Here is a 21,636-nt window from a genome sequence, read left to right as displayed (position 1 = left end):
AGAGGCAACTGTACTTTCTGGTTTTTCTTTGAAGACGTTTCATTTCTCATTCAAGAAGCTTCTTCAGAGCTGAAGCTTCTTGGGTGAGAAGCAAAACATCTTCAAAGAAAAACCAGAAAGTCCACTTGCCTCTTGAAAAAGCACCTTTGGGATAACCATGACCTGGATGGCTGAGAATCTCCATAGACATTGCTAGCAGGTTCTTCAGTTTGTGGAGGTGAGGGGACCTAAGACTCAGCACCACTTCTCAGAGGTAACATCAGAGCTTGGGAACAATCTCCCAACGGACAACCAGTGGAGTCCCTTTTGGACTGCTTCCCATAAGCAGTTCACAATGGAGTCTTCTGGAGGGTGTCTGGGCTCTGATACTGTACTGGGGTTACAGATTCAAGTTTAATTTTAACTGTGTCCTTTAAATGTTTGTGAGTGGCTTTTGTCTTTTGACATGCTGAGACTGCTTCATAATTGCAATGGTCTCTAAATGTGATAAATATTCGTCTTCAGAACTGTGCTTAAATGTGCAGTTTCGCCAATATTTCCCTTACTTAAAAATTACTTACTTTCTTAATTACTTAAAAAAAAAGTTTTGAATAGGTTTCTTAAATAAAACTTTTTTATTTTTATAGAAATAAAATTATCCAGTTATGAACCCCAAGGATCTGCAAGTATAACGCTTGCTTTAAAAAAAAAACAAACCCTAAGTTTAATATAAGAAACATTTTTAAAAGAACACTTTATAAATAACTATTACAACTTTATATAAAGTTAATTGTACAACATTGAACGTAAGACATTATAGAAAGCCACCGTGCAAGCTTTAAATGGAATTCCTTCATCTCAACCTTTGAAAGTGGTAAATTTCGTAGGGAGATTGTCCGCTGGATAAACAGTTGGGCCGGTCTTCATTATTGGAGGTCCATTTAAAAGCTGCCAATCACAGTTCCGGGCCAACTCTACTGTGAAGATTTTGAGAAGAAGTTTGGCAAACTCTTTGCCCACACAGCTTCTTAAGCCTCCTCCGAAAGGAATGAAACTAAATCGTGACGCATCTTCTGGGAAAGGAGCCATGAAACGGTCAGGGTTGAATTCTTCCTTGTTGGTGAAAAGTTCTGCAACGCTGTGAGTGTCACTGATGCTATATATGACATTCCAGCCTTTTGGAATCTGGTATCCCTATAAGAAACAGACAAATAATGATGCAATGACCAGCATTTATAGGCATTTGCTTCGTTGGACCAACCAATTTTTACTAAATGCTCTGTCTGGCCCTGCTTCCTAAGAGCGTATACATAATTGAACAACAAGTAGTTAAAAGTACCATTATAAAGATGATTTACCTTGAAGGAGAGGGCAATTCCATCTAAGTAGTTACCTAAATATTGCAGCTCGGGTAATTCTGAACATTTTATTTCCCCAACGCCTTATACTTTTGCAAAGCTCGAAGTTTACCCAAGTTACTGACCCCTGCACTTACGGAGGGAAGGTCACTGGAGTAAAGACTGACGTTCAATGATTACTATGAGCAAGTATGGTGTACAACAGCCTTCTGCAGCTTGGCTGAAGGCCATGTTGACTGAGGGAATTCCAGAAACTGCAATTTCAACATAGCAAGAGGACACCAGGTTGAGATGGCTGCAATTACTAGAGTCACATAGAAAGATGGCCATTTTGAACAAATGTACTTTACCACAAAGGCATTGGAGAAGACATTCCATCTTAATGGGATACTAGAGATATCAACCACTTGTTGTCGTATAGATCTAAGTCTCCAGGCTATACTCTAACCCACTAAGAATGACCCATGCATAGAACCAAGCTTCTTTGTGTGGTTATTCTTCAGAATTGATTACTTATTGAGAGAGAGACATAATTTCAAGTATTACTTCCTAAGCACATACAACAAGCATTTGGGACCTACCAAGTACAAGTACAAGTAATCTTCTGCTCAGAGGTGAATTCCTGGCTCAGAAGGAGGTGATACCCCATCCAACATGCACATACCTGTGTGTATGTGTATGTGTGTAATTATACATAATGTTAACACCCCATTAAGCCACCTATTTCTCTATTCTTCTTCAGTGAATGGATTGCCAATGCAGAAATTTATTCTAACACAACAAAACAAATTATGGAATCCCATGAGTTATCAAACCAGTGGAGAAGCAAGTTTAAAGAATAAAAAAATATTCTAATGCCTACTTAATGTGTGTGCGTGTGTGTTTGTGTGTGCTCATTGCAACACAATATGATTTTCCTGAATATATGTATTGCTTTCCGTTTTTTGAAATCCCCAAGAAATATTTACTATATACTATAGTACTCTATTAATTGTCCCTTCATTTAATTCCACAAGTATCACAAGCCATGATAATACCCATACCACAATCTCTCTGCCAAAAATGACACTTGCCACCAGAATAGGAAAATTAGTTTTCAACAGATGCCCTATTCCATTGCACACTGAACTGTAGGAGGAAGGGCAAATTTGAACATTTATTTTTATTATAGGGGCAAGGGGCATTTATTGCTCAATGGATTTAATACCTCCTCTTGTCCTTTGATAATGATATAGTCAGCTTAGTTAATAATATTCTTAGTTATGAGCCTAAACACTACAAGTGCGCACAAAAAAGACCACCGTGTTTAATTTTTGTGTCCTGGAAATTTGGCTGAACCATTTCAGATCAGCCATAATTCAGCACAACTGAAACATAAATTCAGTTCAGATTGTGGAGGCAAAACAAAACCTGAAACCCAAGTACTGTATATGGCAGGGGTGGGTTCTACTTACCTTTACTACTGGCTTGCAATGGGAGCACGCATGCGCGCTTCTGCGCATACGCAGATCGTCAATTATGACATCCGGGAGGTTGGGCGGAGCCTCCTGCTGCTTTTACTACCAGTTCTAAAGAACTGGACAGAACTGGGAGCAACCCACCACTGGTATATGGCCAAATATATATTTGGATCAGCCAAAACAAGCTATTCCATACTTAAGATGTTCAGACAGAGAAGTATTAAAATATATTTAACTGCATATAAAGAAAATCAATACAAGATGTTTTACAGGTGGCATTACCACCCACAAAACTGGCCAAGATGTGCAAAAATTGCTCACCGAAATGTTGGAAATGTAAAGCAACATTAGGCACCTATTATTATATGTGGTGGGGGTGCTTGAAAGCCAAGGACTTTTGGTGCCAAATAAAACAGTGGCTAGAAGAGATGTTAAACAAGATGATAGATATGACACCAGAACTCTTCCTTCTGGATATAGTAAGGGATAATTACAAAAAAGAAGAAATATATCTTATGGTACACATACTAACAGCAGCGAGGTTGATATTCGCACAAAATTGGAAATGCAGAGAGCCCACAGGAGGTAGAAATAATTAACAAAATATTGACCTGTGCAGAAATGGACAGGTTAACACTGGAGCTCAAAGATAAAGATGAATCGGAATTCTATGTAACCTGGAATACATTTTATAAATGGCTAGAGAAAAGGAGGAATGTAGGGATAGAGAATTAGAAACAGAGTGAAAGAAAGGGGAGAAAAATAAATAAAATAAAATTAAGAAATATTAGATAGGAATAAATTGGATTTGAATAGGTACGAAGGGAATATGTATGTAACTGAAGTGTGATTGAATATACAAAAAGTATATATGGAATATGCATGATATTATATTGTAATATACATGAAAGAAAAAGTTCTAGAAAAGTATGTACCAGACAAGTCGCACCAAGTCTAATGTTTTTAAATTGTATATTTAATAAAATTAATTTTATATAAAAGTCTTCTAAATCATCAGCCTTACCCAGGAGATGCATTTAAGAAATCACGAACTTCACGATCTCTTACTTACATTGAGCTCAAAAGTTTTGAGGGCCACCCTGAACCCTCCTGGAACCGGTGGGCTCAGTCGGATAGTCTCTTTGACAACACAGCCAGTGTATTTCAACTGCTCCAGCACTTCCATTCCCAAAAGCTTCTCTTGACTGCAATTGCCCAATAATCCCTAGAAGCAGAGGTTATGTCACGATAAATATTACCGTTTCCCCCAAAATAAGACATCCCCTGATAATAAGCCCAATTGGGCTTTTGAGCGCATGGCAATAAGGCCAAGGGCTTATTTCAGGGTTCAAAAAAATGTAGGACAGGGTCTTATTTTCAGGGAAACATGGTAGAAGAGATGTAAAGCAGAGACTTATTTGACTAACAGAAATTACAAAAACATGCAGCATCTCTCAAACAGGTTATTCATGGAGGTAGAAACCCTCGTAGACTAAATCAAAACATCAGCAGTATTTTCTGAGCACAAATCTAATTTAATTTACTTTTTTTTCCCTTCAGCCTTCCTGCTACATTGCATTTTTCCCCAGGAGTTCAAAAGATTTTTGCTCATCTGGAATACTGCAAAGCCATAAAATGGATGTACATCCAAGAGGCTAAATACTATTTTGCCTAATTTGAAAACAGAACAAAATACTCCATACAAATTGCATAGGTTACTGCACTGTTTATAGTTACATCATTGGATTAAGCCATCCAATATAAGATTTAATCAAAAAAATACTTGAATATATTTGTATGTATACAGACAAAGATACAGTCCATGCAGCACTGAGGACTTTCTGTCAACTATAGGGTCCTCACTGATTATTTTAATAAAAACTGACTTTGTATTTTCTTACCATTTTTGAAGCTGGAAACACATGAGAACTGTAATTGTAAGCCCTAAATATGGGCAGCTTATATTTTTAAAAGCACAAAGAAATCTCAACTCTGCATTCCACATGATCATAATCAATTTGCAACCCTCTAAAGCAGAGGTCTTCAAACTTGGCAGCTTTAAGACTTGTGGACTTCAACTCCCAGAATTCTCCAGCCAGCTGGAATTCTGGGCGTTGAAGTCCACAAGTCTTAAAGCTGCCAAGTTTGAAGACCTCTGCTCTGAACATTTAACTGTGACCCTCAACCAATAAAAAGTAGTCATCTTTGATAAATAACAATATCTGGACCGATTCAATCCACAATTAAAATCAATTAAAAGGCTACAGCTACCCACTACCTGGACCTGTGCTTTTTGGGCCAGGTCATTCTCCTTCGTGCCCTGTCCTAGCTTCTTGCCTAGAGACCTTGAAGGCAAAACCCACCTTCTCTTGTAATTCCTTTCTCACTTTTTGTAGTACTTTAGGGTGAAGGCTGAGGTAGGTAAGCAAGGATGTTGCTGCACTAGCTGTGGTCTCATGCCCGCCAAAGAGAAGTTCGGTTGCTGATTCCTTTAGCTCCTTTGGAGGAAGGAAACAAAGATAGTGATCAGATTGTATTTTGCATGACAAGATATTTTCAAGTCTAATACTTCTGCATGCAGATATTGAGAGCCATACCCCAAAGTTTGCATGCAAAAGTGTTGCTTGGTTGGAAGATTCCTATTGCTGGTGGTCAGGGGTGAAATCCAGCAGGTTCTGGAGAACTGGTAGCAGAAATTTTGAGTAGTTCGGAGAACCGTCAAATATCACCTCTGGCTGGCCCCAGAGTGGGAAGGGAATGGGGATTTTGCAATATCCTTCCCCCTGGAGTGGGGTGGAATGGAGATTTTGCAGTATCCTTCCTCTGCCACGCCCACCAAGCCACACCACGCCCACCAAGCCATGCCCACAGAACCGGTAGTAAAAAATTTTGGATTTCACCACTGCTGGTGGTCCTTTTCTTTAGATCGATATCATGCATTCCTCCTTTCCATCCAGGAACTTCCATAAACTTTTTGCCCATGGCTTCCCATTTCTCCAAAGGCCTTTCATGGCTGATGCAGGTACCTTCCTTCTATTCTTATTCTCAACCAGCCACATGTTGTCCAGCAATCAGCCTCGGAATTTTTCAACCAAATTTCTCTCCATTGTACAGTTAGTCCTCAATTTATGACCGCAACTGAGCGCAAAATTTATGTTGCTATGTGAGACGCTTGTTAAATGAGTTTTGCTGCATTGCACAATTCTTCTTTGCGCAGTTGTTAAAAGAATCGTTGCAGTTGTTAAGAATCTGGCTTCCCCGTTGACTTTGCTCGTTAGAAGGTTACAAAAGATGATCACACATCCTCAGGACACAGCAACCGTCGTAAATATGAACTAATTGCCAAACACCCAAATTTTGATCATGTGACCATGGGGATGCTCCAATGGTCGTGTGAAAAAATGGTCATAAGTCACTTTTTTCAGTGCTGTTGTAACTTGGGACAATCACTAAACAAACTGTTGTTGTAAGTTGAGGATTACCTTTATATATACCCTTGTTTATAAGAAGAAGCTACAAAGAAGGACATTTTCCCCTGCAATCCATTTCCTGCATTTTCTTATACACCTCAACATTTGCAATTGCTAGCTCAAAATATGGAGAGATAAAGTTAAAGGTTCCCCTCGTATATATGTGCTAGTCATTCCCGACTCTAGGGGGCGGTGCTCATCTCCATTTCAAAGCCCAAGAGCCAGCGCTGTCCGAAGACATCTCCATGGTCATGTAGCCGGCATGACTAAATGCCAAAGGTGCATAGAACGCTGTTACCTTCCCACCAAAGGTGGTCCCTATTTTTCTACTTGCATTTTTACACGCTTTCGAACTGCTAGGTTGGCAGAAGCTGGGACAAGGAACGGGGGCTCACCCTGTTACGCGGCACTAGGGATGCGGCACGAACCGCTGAACTGCCGACCTTTCAATTAACAAGCTCACCGTCTTAGCCACTGAGCCACCACGTCCCTTCCGTGGAGAGATAGACATGCCTAATTATTACCTAAACCTTGGGCTCTCTTAAAGAGAACATGGTTTAGAGATTGGCGGTGAGATAACAAGTCCCATAGAAAAGTTTTAAGGCTAATAGCTTGCACTCCATTAAAATTTCATTTTGGTTGGGTCTTTCTGTGATACAAATGAACCACTTATGTCTAAGGACTGCTAGTAGCAGTCTGGTTTTCCTACATACGGCATACTGCAGTCAAATAAGTGCACAAACTATGCCATAATAATCAATTTGTACAACAGGATGCACATGCACACATGCACATATATACACAGACAGACAGACAGACAGACAGACATTGTTCTCTATGGCTCTTCATTAGGAGAGGAAGGATAAAAGCAGGAATGGGGGAAAATGATCCTTTGGATTCGATAATGAGAAAATTACTAAAGACAAGCTCACCACTTAAATGAATTGCAATCTAACACACCTAAAAGATTACTTTGCTCTAAATTATCTTTCTGCCCTCAAGTATGATGGAAAACTATGTCCAAGTCAAGCTGAAGAATCAAATGCTGCCTTATCCTTTATCTAAAGCAATAAAACCTCTTGAGCCAATCCTGGCCTTACTTAGGAATCTTCATTGTGAACAGCAGTGGGGGAAATGAGAGAGAGAATTCCATTGGGGATTAAGGATGGCCTTAATCTCGCTTGGCCTTCAGCTCAATGCAGAAGGCAGGTTCATAGAGTCAGAGAATCATGGCTGCAATATGTAAGGGCTAAGAAGAGCAGGACTGTAAAAATGGAAGAGAAGATAGTAGAGATTAGAAGGTGGGGGAGAAAACAGCCAAAAAAAAAAAAATTGGCCAATAGTGAAGATGTTTGGATAAGATATATTATCCAAACAAGATATATATATAACAATTATTTAATTGTTTTTAAATTGTTTTTAAATTTTATATGCAATGTTTTATCTTGGCTGTACACCGCCCTGAGTCCCGCAGGAGAAGGACGGTATAGAAATAAAATAAAATAAAATAAAATAAAATAAATAAATAAATAAATATAATTTGAAAGTAAAAAGGCCGCGGATCTGTTTGCTAGAGTAGCAAAGGAACTCAAGGAATGGTAAATGTAATGGAGTACAATTGAATGGCAATTCCATTAAAGATACTAGGGAAGGAATGCTGGAGGCAGAGGTGGGATAAGGAAGGTCAACAATGAGGTAGAGAAACTGTAGCAAAGACTTATCATTGAAGATTATATGGTCCTTGAAGGAAACGAAGGGCTTGCAAAAATAGCTTCTTTTTTAATATATTGTCCATGTAATTCTTTTGCCTGATGGCCCATTTGGTTCCCTGAGCTCCTACACCAGCTCTAAACTGGGACAGTTTATACATACATATATTTGTTCACTGAAGTTTAGAAGTCATGGTCAGCCCTCGATCTGGCCCATGGGGTCACCCCGGACACTCTCACTGCCTCCTGGGTGGCCCCGTGGGCCAGATCTAGCCACATCACAGGCTGGGTCCGGTCCGTCTTGCGTTTGACATGTCTGCTCTAATGAATTTAAACTGAATAAAATTCAAAGAATTGAAAGCAATAAAGGTTTGATTTGTGGGATTATAATCCTTTTCCGACTGGGAACCACTGTATCCTATCAATGCTAAATTAGAAAGAACGCCAGTTATGATAAGGCTTATTTCCGAGAAAACGGGCACATGTCCACGTTTTCACCTAATGAACATCAGCACAAAGTTGAAGAAAAAGAAGTGAGCAAGAAAAATCTAGGACCTCTGCCTGCGGAAAACCTTGGCATTTAGCAAAGAGTTACATTTCTAGGATTGCATTTAATATAAAAAGTCCATCAGAAGACCAAAGACAAGCATCTCCCTCTTCTGGACTTTTTTTTTTTTTTTTAAATTTGATTTATATGCCGCCCTTCTCCGGAGACTCAGGGTGGTTTACAATGCGTTAAGCAATAGCCTTCATACTTTTGTATATTTTATACAAAGTCAGCTTATTGCCCCCACAAACTGGGTCCTCATTTAACCTACCTTAGAAAGGATGGAAGGCTGAGTCAACCTTGAGCCTTGGAGAGATTCGAACCAGCAGTAAATTGCAGGCAGCTGTGTTAATAACAGGGTGCTTTAAACCACTGTACTACCAAGGCTCTTTTTAGTCAGGATAAGAGTTATTTCATTGAAGTTAACATCTACATCTGCTTCAGGATTAGACCTCTGGAAATATATACATCCACTCAGCTGATGGGAAACTTGCACTGCCAGATGCACTAGGGCAGCAGATCAGCAGTATGACTTTCACAGGTACAGGAATAGAGAGAAAAATGTTACAGGATGCTCTAAAAAAGAAATAGTGTAATCCTTCTAATTAATTTTCCCTCCCATGATAAAATATAGCTTTTCTTGATCTCAAGCCTACTACTGAATTTCTGAATCTATCTGGAGAAAGCTACCGTATTTTTCCAAGTATACAGTACTACACACCTTTCTTCCCCAAAAAAGAGGCTGAAAATCTGGGTGAATATGTATGTATGGTTCCAAATGTAGCCACGCCCAGCTTCTCAAACGGAGGTTTCAGAGGCTGAAAAAAGCATCAGAAACCAAGCTTCAGAAAAGAAGCCCCCAAACAGAGCTTCAGAGGCTTTTTTTCTGAAGCTCTGTTTCGGAGGCTTTCAGAGGCAGAAAAAAAAAGCAAAAAAGAGCAAGGCACAGAGCTCACAACCAAGGAACCTGTTGCTAAAATTCACCTCTGGGAACAGCTGATTGGGGGTATTCCAGGAGGCCAATCCACCTGCCAATCAGCTTTTTTCTTATTTTCCTCCCCAAAAACTAAGGTACTTATACTCCGAAAAATATGGTATTCTCCATTACTTTTGGCTCTGTTGTGCAGCCATGACAGCTATATTCTCCTTCAACCTAATTTAAAATTAGCAGATATCCTGAAGACTTGCATACAAAATTGGGAGGAGGACCCTATATCAGAAACATAAAATACATCATTTTCTCCCAGCCAAACAGCTTTTCCTGTTTGACCAAACAGCAGAACAGTTGTCATTCACTTCAAAGAATTGGACTTTGGAGGCTTCCAGCCAGATGCTGAATGAAACACTCACCTGCATGTTAAGCTGCTCCCCTCTGCTTTGGGTGTGCTCTATCAACAGCTGCAGCACATCTTTATAACCATTGGAGGGCTCCTTCTCAGCCAATTTCACTCGAATGATCTCCTCAATTTTGGCATGGATGACATTCCGTGCTTTCAAACCCTGGGAACAGAGCAAGAATTGTTTTGAGTCTTTTAAGACAGGACTGTGTTCATGAGCTGAGAAACACAACTTTTCCCCTAAAGCAGGGGTGTCCAGCCTTGGCAACTTTTAAGACTCATGAACTTCAATTCCCAGCTGGCTGGGGAATTCTGGGAGTTGAAGTCCACAAGTCTTCAAGTTGCCAAGGGTACTGTAGACATTGTTGTGCTCCGCCGCAGGCCTGAGGAGCTGGCAGCAGAGTCGGACAGTGAGGAGGTTGGGGAGAAACATGTCAGACGCCAGTCCTGGAGTCTGGGAAAGGCTCGGACGAGGGCTCTGCGTCAGAGGCAGAGAAAGGGCCATCTGGGAGGTATGTGCTGCCTCCAGAGTCAGGCCTCAGCGAGGCAGAGGAACATGTTCCCATGCGCAAAGTGCCAGAAGATAAGAACAGTTAAAACAAAAAGGCCGACTCTGGAGTAGGGCTTGGAGATGATTGGCCCCTCCCATAAGACTTAAAAGAGGAGCAAAGGCACGTGGGCCTTTGCAGGAAGCAACTTTGTTAATTCTGTTCAGTTTAAAGTCTGAAGCTCTGTTTGATTCTAGACTCCATGTGGCTTTGCCAATTAGGTCTTTGGCCGTGTGTCAAGGGAGATAAAGGTGGGTGATTATCAGCCTTATCCCGAAGGACTCTTTACAACTATTTGGGACTCATCTGTGAATGAACAGAATTCACAGCTGTTGCAATAAAAGAGGGACTACTCGTGTGTTTTACTGACTCGGGAAGCCTAGGTCCGAGCAGACATGCCTGCTCTGCAGGATGTCTATCTCATTGTCTAAATTCATAAATAGAGGCAGACTTCACAGCTTTACCTTATATAAGCCACTGAAAGGCACATAAATTGGCAGAGAGAAAAGGTTGCGGATCATCTCTTCAAAGGTGTCGACCAGCTGCTGCTCACTCTTGCAACCTGCCTCATTGGGCTGGAATCCCAGTAGAATGCGCATTGCAATGCGGAACATGAGGCGCTTAACCTCTGGGTACACCAGTAGGCAGGAGCCACTAGCAGAACTAGCCAAGAGCCATCGCTTCAAGCAAGCACACACCTCCTCCTGGATGACTGGGGTGTAATGCTCCAAGGCTTCACGGGAGAAAGCTTTCATGATGACCTGAAAATGGAAAAGGAGGTTAGGGGCCAAATTATTTAATATGTTTTTAAATTGTTTTTAAATTTTATATATGTACTTGTTTTATCTTTGGCTGTGCACCGCCCCGAGTCCTTCGGGAGAAGAGCAATATAAAAATTAGATTAATAAATAAATAAATGTTATTAATCACCTCAGTTTGGTGAAAATTTGGAAGCTACGGCTGAATTATTAAACCTGTTCAAAGTCTCCATCAAATGAATGGAGCTAACTAGGTGGCTCAGTGGCTAAGACACTGAGCTTGTAAATCAGAAAAGTCGGCAGTTCAGCGGTTCGAATCCCTAATATAGGTGTCCTGCGTGAGCAGGGGGTTGGACTAGATGACCTCCAAGGTCCCTTCCAACTCTGTTACTGAATAGTGTTTGGTTCTCTTTCATTTCCTAAAGCTGGACTATTTTAATGATTGGAACACTCCATAGATTCTCCTGAGCACAATAAGTGTTTAACAGGGAGGCAATAAAAGTTGCAGTATGATTAGAGAAAAACCATCTGAATGCCCCTTCAGTATCCAAATGGCTTGAACAATGAGATTACAGCCCTGAGTTCTTATACTGAAATGAAAATCTAGCTGAATTCAAGTAGGGGTTTTTTTTTTCAAAATCAATGCACCCAGCATAAAATTAGGTGTCTAAGGAAGACTTCAAGAACTAAAAGCAATGAGGTGTTGTCCTTTTTAATGGAATTGTGTCCCAAAGAGCAATGATTTGTTTTGAGTTAAATAATTTGATTTTTTTTCTAAATGATCCCCATAGCTTTAAGAGTAGCAAAAACATGGATTTGGCTTTTTATAGGGAACTCACTTCAGTTCAATCATTTCTGAGCTCAGAATCCAAATTCTGAACATATTTGCTCATCTCAGAACTGCTTTAGTCATCTTAGGTTCTGGGAGGTGGGAGATAGAATAGATCCTATATTTATCTATTTGTTTCCAGGACCTTTTCCATGGCTGAGGACTCTTCCTCAAAACTGAGCTAAAATGCTATCTTCTATCTCTTTGAGGCAGGACAAAAAAAATCCAACATAAATTGAATTGTTCCTCCTACATACACACAAACACACAAAAAATTTCCAATCTCTGTTCTGCCAAAGATATTAGGTTCACAAATGGTGCTTATCTTTACATACCTGCTTACATTCACCATGCTGATCAAATTAAGAAAAGGGATTGGTGGATTTCTTCTGTTTCCTCTATCAATGGGGAAAAGAACCTACCAATCACTCTCTCTATGGTAGCATGGGGTTCATTTAAGTTGGCTGTTTTGAATGATGGGCACTTTTAAGCCAAAATGGAAATGGAGAACAGTGTCCAGTAGGCAGAGGAAGCTGACCCACACCAGCCTAAAACAAACAATAGGAGCCAGATAGGAACCCCCCCCCCCAAGCTCTGGTAAGTACCCTCAACCAAACTATCAGCAAAGCATGGAATCAATCACAAAAATTGCATTTGGGATAAACTGGAGAAAGCTACTTTAAAATTCAAACATCAAGAAGTGACTTTAGATGAGTTGGGGATGAGTTGAAGGTAATGTAACAAGGATATTATGGAAACCAAGTTGGCAGTAGATGCGTGTGCAAAAACCAAGTTGGCAGGAGATGTGTGCATTTTATCCATTCATTCCTGAGACATGATAAAAACAGCATAGAAACCATTCCCCATTGCCAGTCCTTATTCTACTTTTAATTCATCATCACTGCCAACCCTTCTAATCACACCCACAAAGATCAGCTGACCTCACCCTTAAGATAGCAGACAACAAAATCCTACACACCTTAAGACTCTAATGCAGGGGTCTCCAACCTTGGCAACTTTAAGACTTGTGGACTCTTAACTCTCAGAATTCCTCCCCAAAGCTTTGCTGACTGAGGAATTCTGAGAGTTGGAGTCCACAAGTCTTAAAGTTGCCAAGGTTGGAGACCCCTGCTCTAATGTGAAGCTGGCTGCAAGGGGGAAAGGCTTTTGTTCCTTTCTGGCCTCCACCCAAAAAGGTTTTGCCAGCCAGCAAGATTCAAAATCACAACAATATCTTCTGATTGATGTATCTGTGCAATATTCATGCAACTAAATTGTTGATACATAAAAAGTTCTCAGAACCGCCTGGGAGAATTTATCTGCCATCAGACAGTCTCAAAAACATGAAATTGCATCACTAGAAGTGGACTAAAAAGGAACAAGAGCCAAGAAACTATTATTTTAAAATTGACACACCTAGGAGAGCATCAGCAATTTTCCTCAACCAGGGCAAAGAAGGGCCAAGTGATACGGATTGTGTTAAAATACAGATCAGGATAAAACCTCCCTCTTTTCAAATCTTCTACAACTAACCACTAGTGAGCACAGAAAGCGATTACATTTTTTAATATCCCTGGACTGTACTCCCTTTTTTGGCACACCGTCCAACCACTTGAAAGGAAAGGAAATGCTTTGGAAAAGGGGAGGAGGGATTTCATCATAAGTCTTAAGGTGTGGAGGGTCGGGGAAGCAACCCCTCTTTATGGCCTCTAGATTGCCCCCCTTGCTTCTGGAAAAGAGTTCTCAAAGGCACCATTCATTTTATGGGGGCCTGTTTTATGGGGAAGGACCTTTTCAGATGTGTTTTAAGATCCTCCTCTGCGGCTTTCCCTTCCCTTCTTCCCTTCTCCCTTTTACAACGAGCCCTACAGCCCGTTTATTCCGAAGCAGGGCAGTCCGCTGAATACGACGGCTTTTTTCTTCTTCTTCTTCTTTTGGCTAAAGAAGTTACAAACTAAAAGGCACATCGCACAGATTAAAAACTGGGCCTTAGCCGGCCTCCTTAAAACTTCATCCGACTTCAGGGTTTTCAGCTAAGACTCGGGTCCTTAGGTTGCCCCGCCACACATTTATACATGCATACACACATACATACGTGTATACATGCATGCATGCATGTAAAGGTTTTCAGCTAAGACTCGGATCCTTAGGTTGCCCCGCCACACATCCATACATTCATGCATACACACACAAAATACATCTCCTCTCTAATAATTAGGAATCCAGATCCCGCGACAAACCTTCCTCGCCTTTAAGCTAGCCAGAGGCCGATCTCCTTTTCCCACGTCTTAAACCCCCGGCCGGATCAGGGGGCTGCTTTGCCACGGAAGGGAAGGAGCCCTTTCCCCAACCCGCTTACCTTCTTGCGATGCTTGTGCTGACCGTCGTGCAGGTTGGAGAGGCAGCCGGAGCCCAGGATGATGCGCACCGAAGCCGGCCAGTGCACAGCCACCAACCGGTGCTCGCCCAAGAGGATGTGCCGCACGTTCTCCACTCCCATCACCCGCACCGTCGGCCTCCCGAAGAGGTGCGTCTTGTAGACCTGGCCGTATTGCCGACGCTTCATCGACAGGAATTTCCGACGCTGGGAAGGAAAGGGGGGGGGGAGGCAAGCGATGGAGTGGAGCCCGGGCGCTTGGATCGGGTCCCCGGGGCTCCCCAACCGAGAAGGCGCGGTGCCCGCCGCCCTCCTCGCCTTACCTGCAGCACCAGCTGGAGAGTTTCCCCCAGGAAAGGCAGCCCCATGGTGCCCGGCGGCAGCGGCAAGGGGCAAGCGGGATCGCGGCCCCGCAGGCAATAGAAGTGCCAGAGTTTGACGGAGGCCAGGCAGAGCAAGAGCGGCACCAGGACGAGGGTGCCCAAGGCGCTGGCCAGCAAGAAGGAGAAGCCCATGCTTGAGCGGCTCGTTTGGCTCCCACGGCTGGAGCGGAGGCAGCGGGACCGGTATTTGCCTTCCCTCTCGGCGAGCGATGGAGCGCAAGGGCTAAGCCCCGCTACGGGGACCCCTTTTATACCCATCCTCGCCCCCAGGTCGCTGCCCACTTTACCTTGGTCCGGACGATCAATTAGTTCATCCAAAGTTCAGCTTTAATTGCTGCTGGTGGCCAGCAAGCTCCGCCCCATCGTTTCCTCGACCCCGCCCCGCCCTGGCTTCAAGCCTTTGGAGAGGGGGAGGTGTTGCCCCTTCCCGTCCCCGCCCCTTTACCAAACCGCGGGCCCGAAGCCGGGCGAGGTCTCCTGTCACTCGGGCCAGGCAACAGCTCCGCGCGATCAGCTCCTGGCCCTGGGATCGGGATCCCGTGGGGAGGGCGGATTCTCCTTCCGAAAAATTAAAGGGAGCTTTACAGCTCCGATCCCAAGTAGGCTGTTCTGGAATCCGTCCTCTTCACCCCTGGAGAGATCGGGCATCTCTATCTCGAGCCTCCGGGCTGCGTGGGAAGCAGGTGCGGCGGTTCGTTCGCCCGTTTTGCTGGCAGGATCCGCCAGTTCGGCCTCGCGGTGCCATCCTCAGTATTTCGATTCCGGAATCCACCCTCTCTCTGATTTGTGATGGTGTCTTGAAACTAGAAACCAACCCCAAGGAACGGCGTCTAAACGAGAGACTGGCAATCCAAGTAGAATAGGGTAAAGCTAAGAGGCGTGGGTTCGGAATATTCCCTGGTTGGGTTCACACGTTCTAGGGCAGGGTCTGGCTGGGCTTATCGTGGGTGTAAACTCAGCCACTTATGGTAGATTTAGGGTTAAGTGAGATGAACTGGGTTAATGCGTAGGCGGGTTACACAGCCTCAAAAGCGGAGTCCCGAAAACACTCGGGGAAGAATCTGCTTGCTCGGTCGCTCAGCACAATCCTGAACCACATTTATTCAGAGGAAATCCCTGCACGGCGGCCATGCATGAAATGCAAGTGATTTTGGCCTTTCATTCAAGCGCGGTAGCCCCTTCCTACTCCTTCTAGGAAGTAAATTCCTGGGTTCCACGGAAGGTTTTCAGAACCTTTCCGACATTTCTCCGCTTCTGAGCAGCCCATAATGAAGGCACTCCGTTTTTTTAGGTTTTAAGCGGCAGCCTGCTGAATTCAAGAGATTTATAATGTTAAGGGCCACAACCCCCATAATCCCCAGCCAGTAGAGGGAAAGCTAATTTGAGCTAGTTTTAGACTTCCTTTAGTCTCGTTCCAAGGCCTATGAATTTTGCTTCGATTGCTCCCTGGAGAATCAGCTTCTCTCAAGGGGGCACAAAGGAGGCTAAACCGAATTTCAGCTGGTTAGGCATAGACCTCCTTCAGCAACTGAAAAGCTCCAAAAGATTTTTTTTTTCCCCTAATCACTTTTTCTAATACCATCCGGGTGTTGAAAGGCTTGAACCTCGAACGAGTTTACTCTTTCCGTGCAAATTAATTTTCTTCCCGGTGTCCAAAATACATAGCACTATAAACTAAAACAGGTCAATCAACCAATAAACAGATTTATACTGGTTGATGACCACAATAAAGATCTGACTTGATTAAATGGGCTTAGCGTGTTCTAGAAATAACACTGTAAGGGTTAATGAAGTTGGTTAAGCGTGCTGAGCAACCGAACCCGCCGTCTACTATTAAAATGTCTTTTCTCGCACAGTAACCTAAGACCGTGGAGTTCCAAATTATATACTTAAAAACAACCAATTCCTGGAAAGTCGATCGCTTCCGTTCGTTTTATCCTCCTACCAGCTCGTGTGAAGCAAAAAATGAAGATTTGTGTTATGTAAGGAAAGGAGGAATCTGATCCGGGCATTTCTAAGGAAATAAAATATCGACTGGACGCCAATCGTGAATTGCAGACTTGACCAGCGCTCGGTCCGGTTTCCTACTAACCCCATTCCGTCCTAGTTTCTCCGAATCTGTCGGTGTTTCGGAAAAGCAGTGGACTGCCCCAAGGTCATCCAGTGAGTTTCGTGCTTGTAGGATCTGTCCGGATCTCCTCAGAGATCAGAGTCCATCCCTGGCTTGGTCCACATTCTTAAAAAGTTTTATTATCTCTCTTAAGTATTTCCCCCACTCCAGAGGTTGCGAAATTCCTCCATGAATAATAATTACCTGTGAAAATCCTGAGCATTGCTGGCAGCTAAATCGTTGGCAATTTCCTTGAGTCAAACTATTTGGACTTAAAGTCACCTTCACCGCCTGTCCTCAGGTTTTGCACCCTCACCCTCCCCCCCCCCCTTTTTTTTTTTTTTTTTTTTTTTTGCGTTTTGCATGATATGCAGAAATGCAATTTATCTCAACACTTTCGGGCGTGGCAATGAAACGAGAAGCGAGAGCAGGACTTGCTGAATTCCGGCCTGTGTTATCTAAAGACGCAGAGTTCACGAGTTAATCTAATTTCGTTTTGGTGCCACAAGGTCCATTTGGTCTCCCTGTTTTCCTAACACCTCAACTGATGAAGAATGTTGAACTGGGAACTTTGCTCAGCTTTTTAGCCATTCTATTAGATTAGAGCCTTCTGCAGATAGGAATATTGATCATATAACTTAAATGATCTGCAGTTGATTGATGCTAGACTTCTCTACCGCTTTTCATGTCCATAGCTACCTTTAACCAACACCTATGGGCGACTTCATCGTTTTTCCAGAGACTTGTCTGTCTCTGGAAGTTTGTTTTTTACCCATAAATGGAGCCCTCTGATGCGGCTATGTAAATAATTAATCAATAAGCTTCATGCTGTTAAATTCAATTGGTGTTGTTAATCCCCTTCCCCTCATGGCTCTGTAGGGATCCGCTCCAGCTGGAGCCATGGGGCTTCAGATTTGATCTGGTTTCGAACCAAATAGTTGTAAGATATTGAGATCCAGTCGACCAGGTTCCTTGATAGTTGCATTCATACTCATCGTCTCTTGAGAACCTTGGAAGCCATCAGATCCAGATAGATCTATCAGGAGATTCTTCATCTGATCGGCAAGAATTTGTGACACACACACACACCCCTCCAGAGAAATAAGATCCAACCTTTTTTTTTTAACCACCTAAACTAGAGAGCAAGACTGGTGTAGGGGTTAAAGCGGGAGACAGGTCTACCCAGAGTTATGCCCAGAGGCAAAAGCCAGCCTGGTGACCTTGGACCCATCACTCTAGCCAACCCTAAGAAAGAGGCTGCACGAAACCACTTCTGAGAATTTTGCCACGAGATGAAAGTAGAGACTTATCTAGTCACCAGGAATTGACTCTGATTCGAAGGCAGAAACAAAAGAAGTAAATTAGAGGGCTAAAATCTGGAAGTAGAAAGATACCAGGGTGACTTGAGTTTTGGGGTTGGCTCTCTCTCCCCCTACTCTTACCCCCCCCCCATACACACTCACACAGAGGCCCCAGTTTTTCCTCTTGGCCTATATCCGCTTTTTGCTGGGCCCAGCAGTGGATTTGGTGGGGGGTCAAATGAATCCCCAGCACAGGAGACCCGCCAAAATTGCAGAAAATACGACTTCAGCAACAGAGTGGTCAACGCCTGGAATGCACTACCTGACTCTGTGGTTTCTTCCCCAAACCCCCAAAACTTTAACCTAAAACTGTCTACTGTTGACTTCACCCCATTCCTAAGAGGTCTGTAAAGGGCGTGCATAAGAACACCAGCCTGCCTCCCGTCCCTGTTCTGATATTCCTTTTTACTCTTACTCTTTTCATGTATTCAAATTATGTTTATATGCTTAACAAATAAATAAATAAATAAACCGCTGGTGCCCCCCCTCCCTCACCACCGCCTTGCCTCCGCGCGGAGAGCATCGGCCTTGGGTCTCTCCTCCCCTAGAAAAAGTCCTCCTTGGCCTTCGCTTCACCTCCCAAAGCAGGAGTTTTATCTTTACGTTCGGGGCCCTGAGAGGAAGAATCCGCCCCAGCAGCAAGAAGAGACGCAGCAGATTCTCGAACCGGCGAAGCGCTGTTAATCGCAGGTTCAACCGCAGGTCAGCGAGAGGGAGGGGGAAAAAAAGGTTAGGGTGGCCAAAGGTAAACACGCGCCAGCGCCGCGGCTTCTCGTCGCCCCTGACTGGCGCGGGCGGGAAAAAGCTTTTGCTCCTTTCGCCTTGGCCCCGCTCGCAGGCCCGAGGGCGGCTCCTCCGGACGGGCGGAGCGGCGCTCAAGCAGCCTCATTTCTGTGGGAACAAGGACCGGGAAGAGGAGAGAGAGAGGCCGCCGGCTGTCTGCTCCCCTGCTCAACTCCGGCAGGCCGAGGGAATTCTGCATACAAATTACGCGGGAGACGAGCACTGGGAAACGAACCGGGGCCGGGCCTGGCAGACGAGGCGCCGGGCTCCAGAAGCCAGCGAGGGCCCAGTTCAGAGAACTTGGGGGCGCCTTTCCAGACGCCTCAGCCTCGGGTTTCGCCGGTGAGGAGGAGTGACAGAAGGCCTCCTTCTCGCCCAACAGCCGAGGCAGCGGAGGAGAGGGTGGGAGGGAAGGGGGGGACGGTGCAGCCAGAGGCCCGCTTGTCTTGCCCGCGCTCTCCTCAGAAGTCCCGAGGGAAACGATTCCACGGGCGCAGGCTCTTTCCCGCGCGGGACCTTTCCACCTGTCGATAAGCCACACATCCCTGCCGGCAACGCCTCACGAGTTCCCTCGTTCGAGCCGGGGGTGGGGAGGGGCTTTACCGACCTCGGAGTCGAATGGGAAGCAGCGGGCGCCCCCCCCCCCCTCCTTCCCTCCCGGCGCCGCCCTTGGGACGATCGCCCGCGCCCTTTAAGACTTCGTTGCCTGGGCGATCCAGCCCGAAGGCACCGCTAAGGAGCAATGCCGCCGCCAAGAAGACCTGCGCTCTCAAGAGTAGCTTCTACTGCCTCGACTTCTTCGCTCCGGGAAAACGCTGCGGGGGTGGAAAAGCCGCGGCCTTGGATCCAACGGGATCCATCGGGGATTGATTTGTCTCTCTTCCCCCACCCCCCCACCTCTCCGTCCCCAATGCGTTGCGAAAGGTACCGCGTTCTTCGCTCACCGCCACGACCCCCCCTCCCCACTACCCCCCCCCCCCCGCAGCCAGCCTGACTTCTGTGGTGTGGCGCTTTACGTGGACCCTCTTCAGCTCTGAACGCGGCCAGGTCGCCTCGCTTTTTCTCGGGAGTCGGGTGCGGGCTGGGTGAATGTCTCGCCGCGCAAGTGAGGAGTTCAACGCTTCGAGGGGCAGCCACTCTCGGGCGACCCTCCCTTCCGAGATCGCCACCGGTTTTGTTTTTTATTCCCCCTTCCAGAGAGCAGAAGCCAAGAAATCCACCATTGCAGAGACTTCCCTTCTTTGAAAACGGGGTGGCGGTGGGGAGCTCGGTCAAAGGCGGCGGCCACCCTGTTCATCCGAAGCGGCGGCGGGAGAATAGGGGGGTTTCCTGGAGGATCGGGTTCGCCTTTGCCCTTCGCTCGCGTCCGACGGGCTCGAGAGGGATGACTGGAGAATGCGATCCAAGCGGAAAGACGGAATGGATGGAAGCCTCAAGGAAGGCGATCCAGGAGGCCGCGGTCCCCTTCTTAGAGCCGAGTGAGAAACGGGAGTTCGTCCTTCTCGTGTTTCAGCGGAGATACTTGAAACCGGGCGGGTTCGGCCATCTGCTCTTCCTGGTTCTCGTTGTTACTGTTTGCACCGATTCCCCCCAATTCCGAGGGATTTGCTCTGGGGGGGAGGGGAGGGAAAAGGTCCAATTAAGGCTGGCGTTAAGAGACAGAAGTGGGGGGCCGAACTCAGGGGGTGTCTAGCGTTCTTTTATTTCACAAACAGAACTGGGGAAGAGAGCAAATCTAACATTAAGCATCTTTTAAAAAAACGGATGAAGAAAATCGAAAATGGACAACGGTCTCCTGCAGTTTCAATAGAGTTCAGCTGACACTCCATCCCCGCCGTCCAAGTCAAACCTTTTGGGGACAATTAATAGTCAGGGTAGCTTGAGGTTTGGTCTGAAACGAAACAAGTTTAAACCCTCAACCTCCAAATCCGAAGAGTAATTTTCGCTCAGATATAGAACCTCTCCTATAAATCTGCTTCTCCGGGGGTCCTTCGGGAGATGAACCCTCAAAAGAGGAAGGGGGAAAGGCTGCCGGCCAGAAATGTGGCAAAGAAAGCATAGGGGGCAGGTCTCTTCATAATTCGTGCATCATTAATCTGTGTTAAATGATCGTAGCAAGACGCTCCTGTCGAAGAACAGGACGCGCCAACTCAAAAAAAGTTTATTTACTCCAACGCTTTGCATTAATTGCTCCAGTCATTTCACTCTCTGGGAATTGGACACCCAGAGGCGCACCGCACCGCCCGGCCTTTTGACACGTTTTACACCGAATTGTTCCGCTTTTCTGGGACTTCCTCCAAGTGAAACTGCACTTCCCTCTGTGAGAGCTTGGCCTCTTCCATGGGAAGAGAGGACTCCTGGTGGCGGATTAACTCTTCACATCCTGAACGATGCCCAGAAATGGGGGAGAAGAGAAGGAGACGGCCGAGACTATGGGGGAGGGGAGGGGAAATGATGTTTTATTTCCTATGGATATCCCAATTCCCCCCCCCACATTCCCAAATTAATAAAGATTCTTTGTATTGCGGTCCTTCAGAAAAACTAAGGGGCCGATCTGTTTTATGTAGAAAACCCGGGCACGTTTTGAATATTGAATATAACAGGTAATGAATCTAACCAGGGAACTT

The 21,636-nt window shown here is 44.9% G+C and overlaps 1 protein-coding gene across 1 annotated transcript; it reads right to left on the bottom strand.

Moving 5' to 3' along the window:
• Nucleotides 1-837: 837 nt before the first annotated feature.
• CYP26A1 (cytochrome P450 family 26 subfamily A member 1) lies at nucleotides 838-14,887 on the bottom strand. The gene is made up of 7 exons (XM_070945640.1): nucleotides 14,696-14,887; nucleotides 14,355-14,579; nucleotides 10,873-11,169; nucleotides 9,874-10,023; nucleotides 5,161-5,295; nucleotides 3,870-4,022; nucleotides 838-1,173 (listed from the first exon to the last, which is right to left on the bottom strand). The coding sequence occupies exons 1-7, from the start codon at nucleotides 14,885-14,887 to the stop codon at nucleotides 838-840; spliced, it is 1,488 nt and encodes a 495-aa protein (XP_070801741.1).
• Between the last annotated feature and the right edge of the window lie 6,749 nt (nucleotides 14,888-21,636).

The sequence above is a fragment of the Pituophis catenifer genome, unplaced genomic scaffold (assembly GCF_029215685.1).
Source record: "Pituophis catenifer annectens isolate HBS135680 unplaced genomic scaffold, rPitCat1.0.hap2 SCAF_6, whole genome shotgun sequence".
In the NCBI taxonomy this organism is placed as follows: Eukaryota; Metazoa; Chordata; class Lepidosauria; order Squamata; family Colubridae; genus Pituophis; species Pituophis catenifer.
Note: the sequence above shows the minus strand (reverse complement) of the source record. Positions and strands in the feature narration are given on the sequence as shown.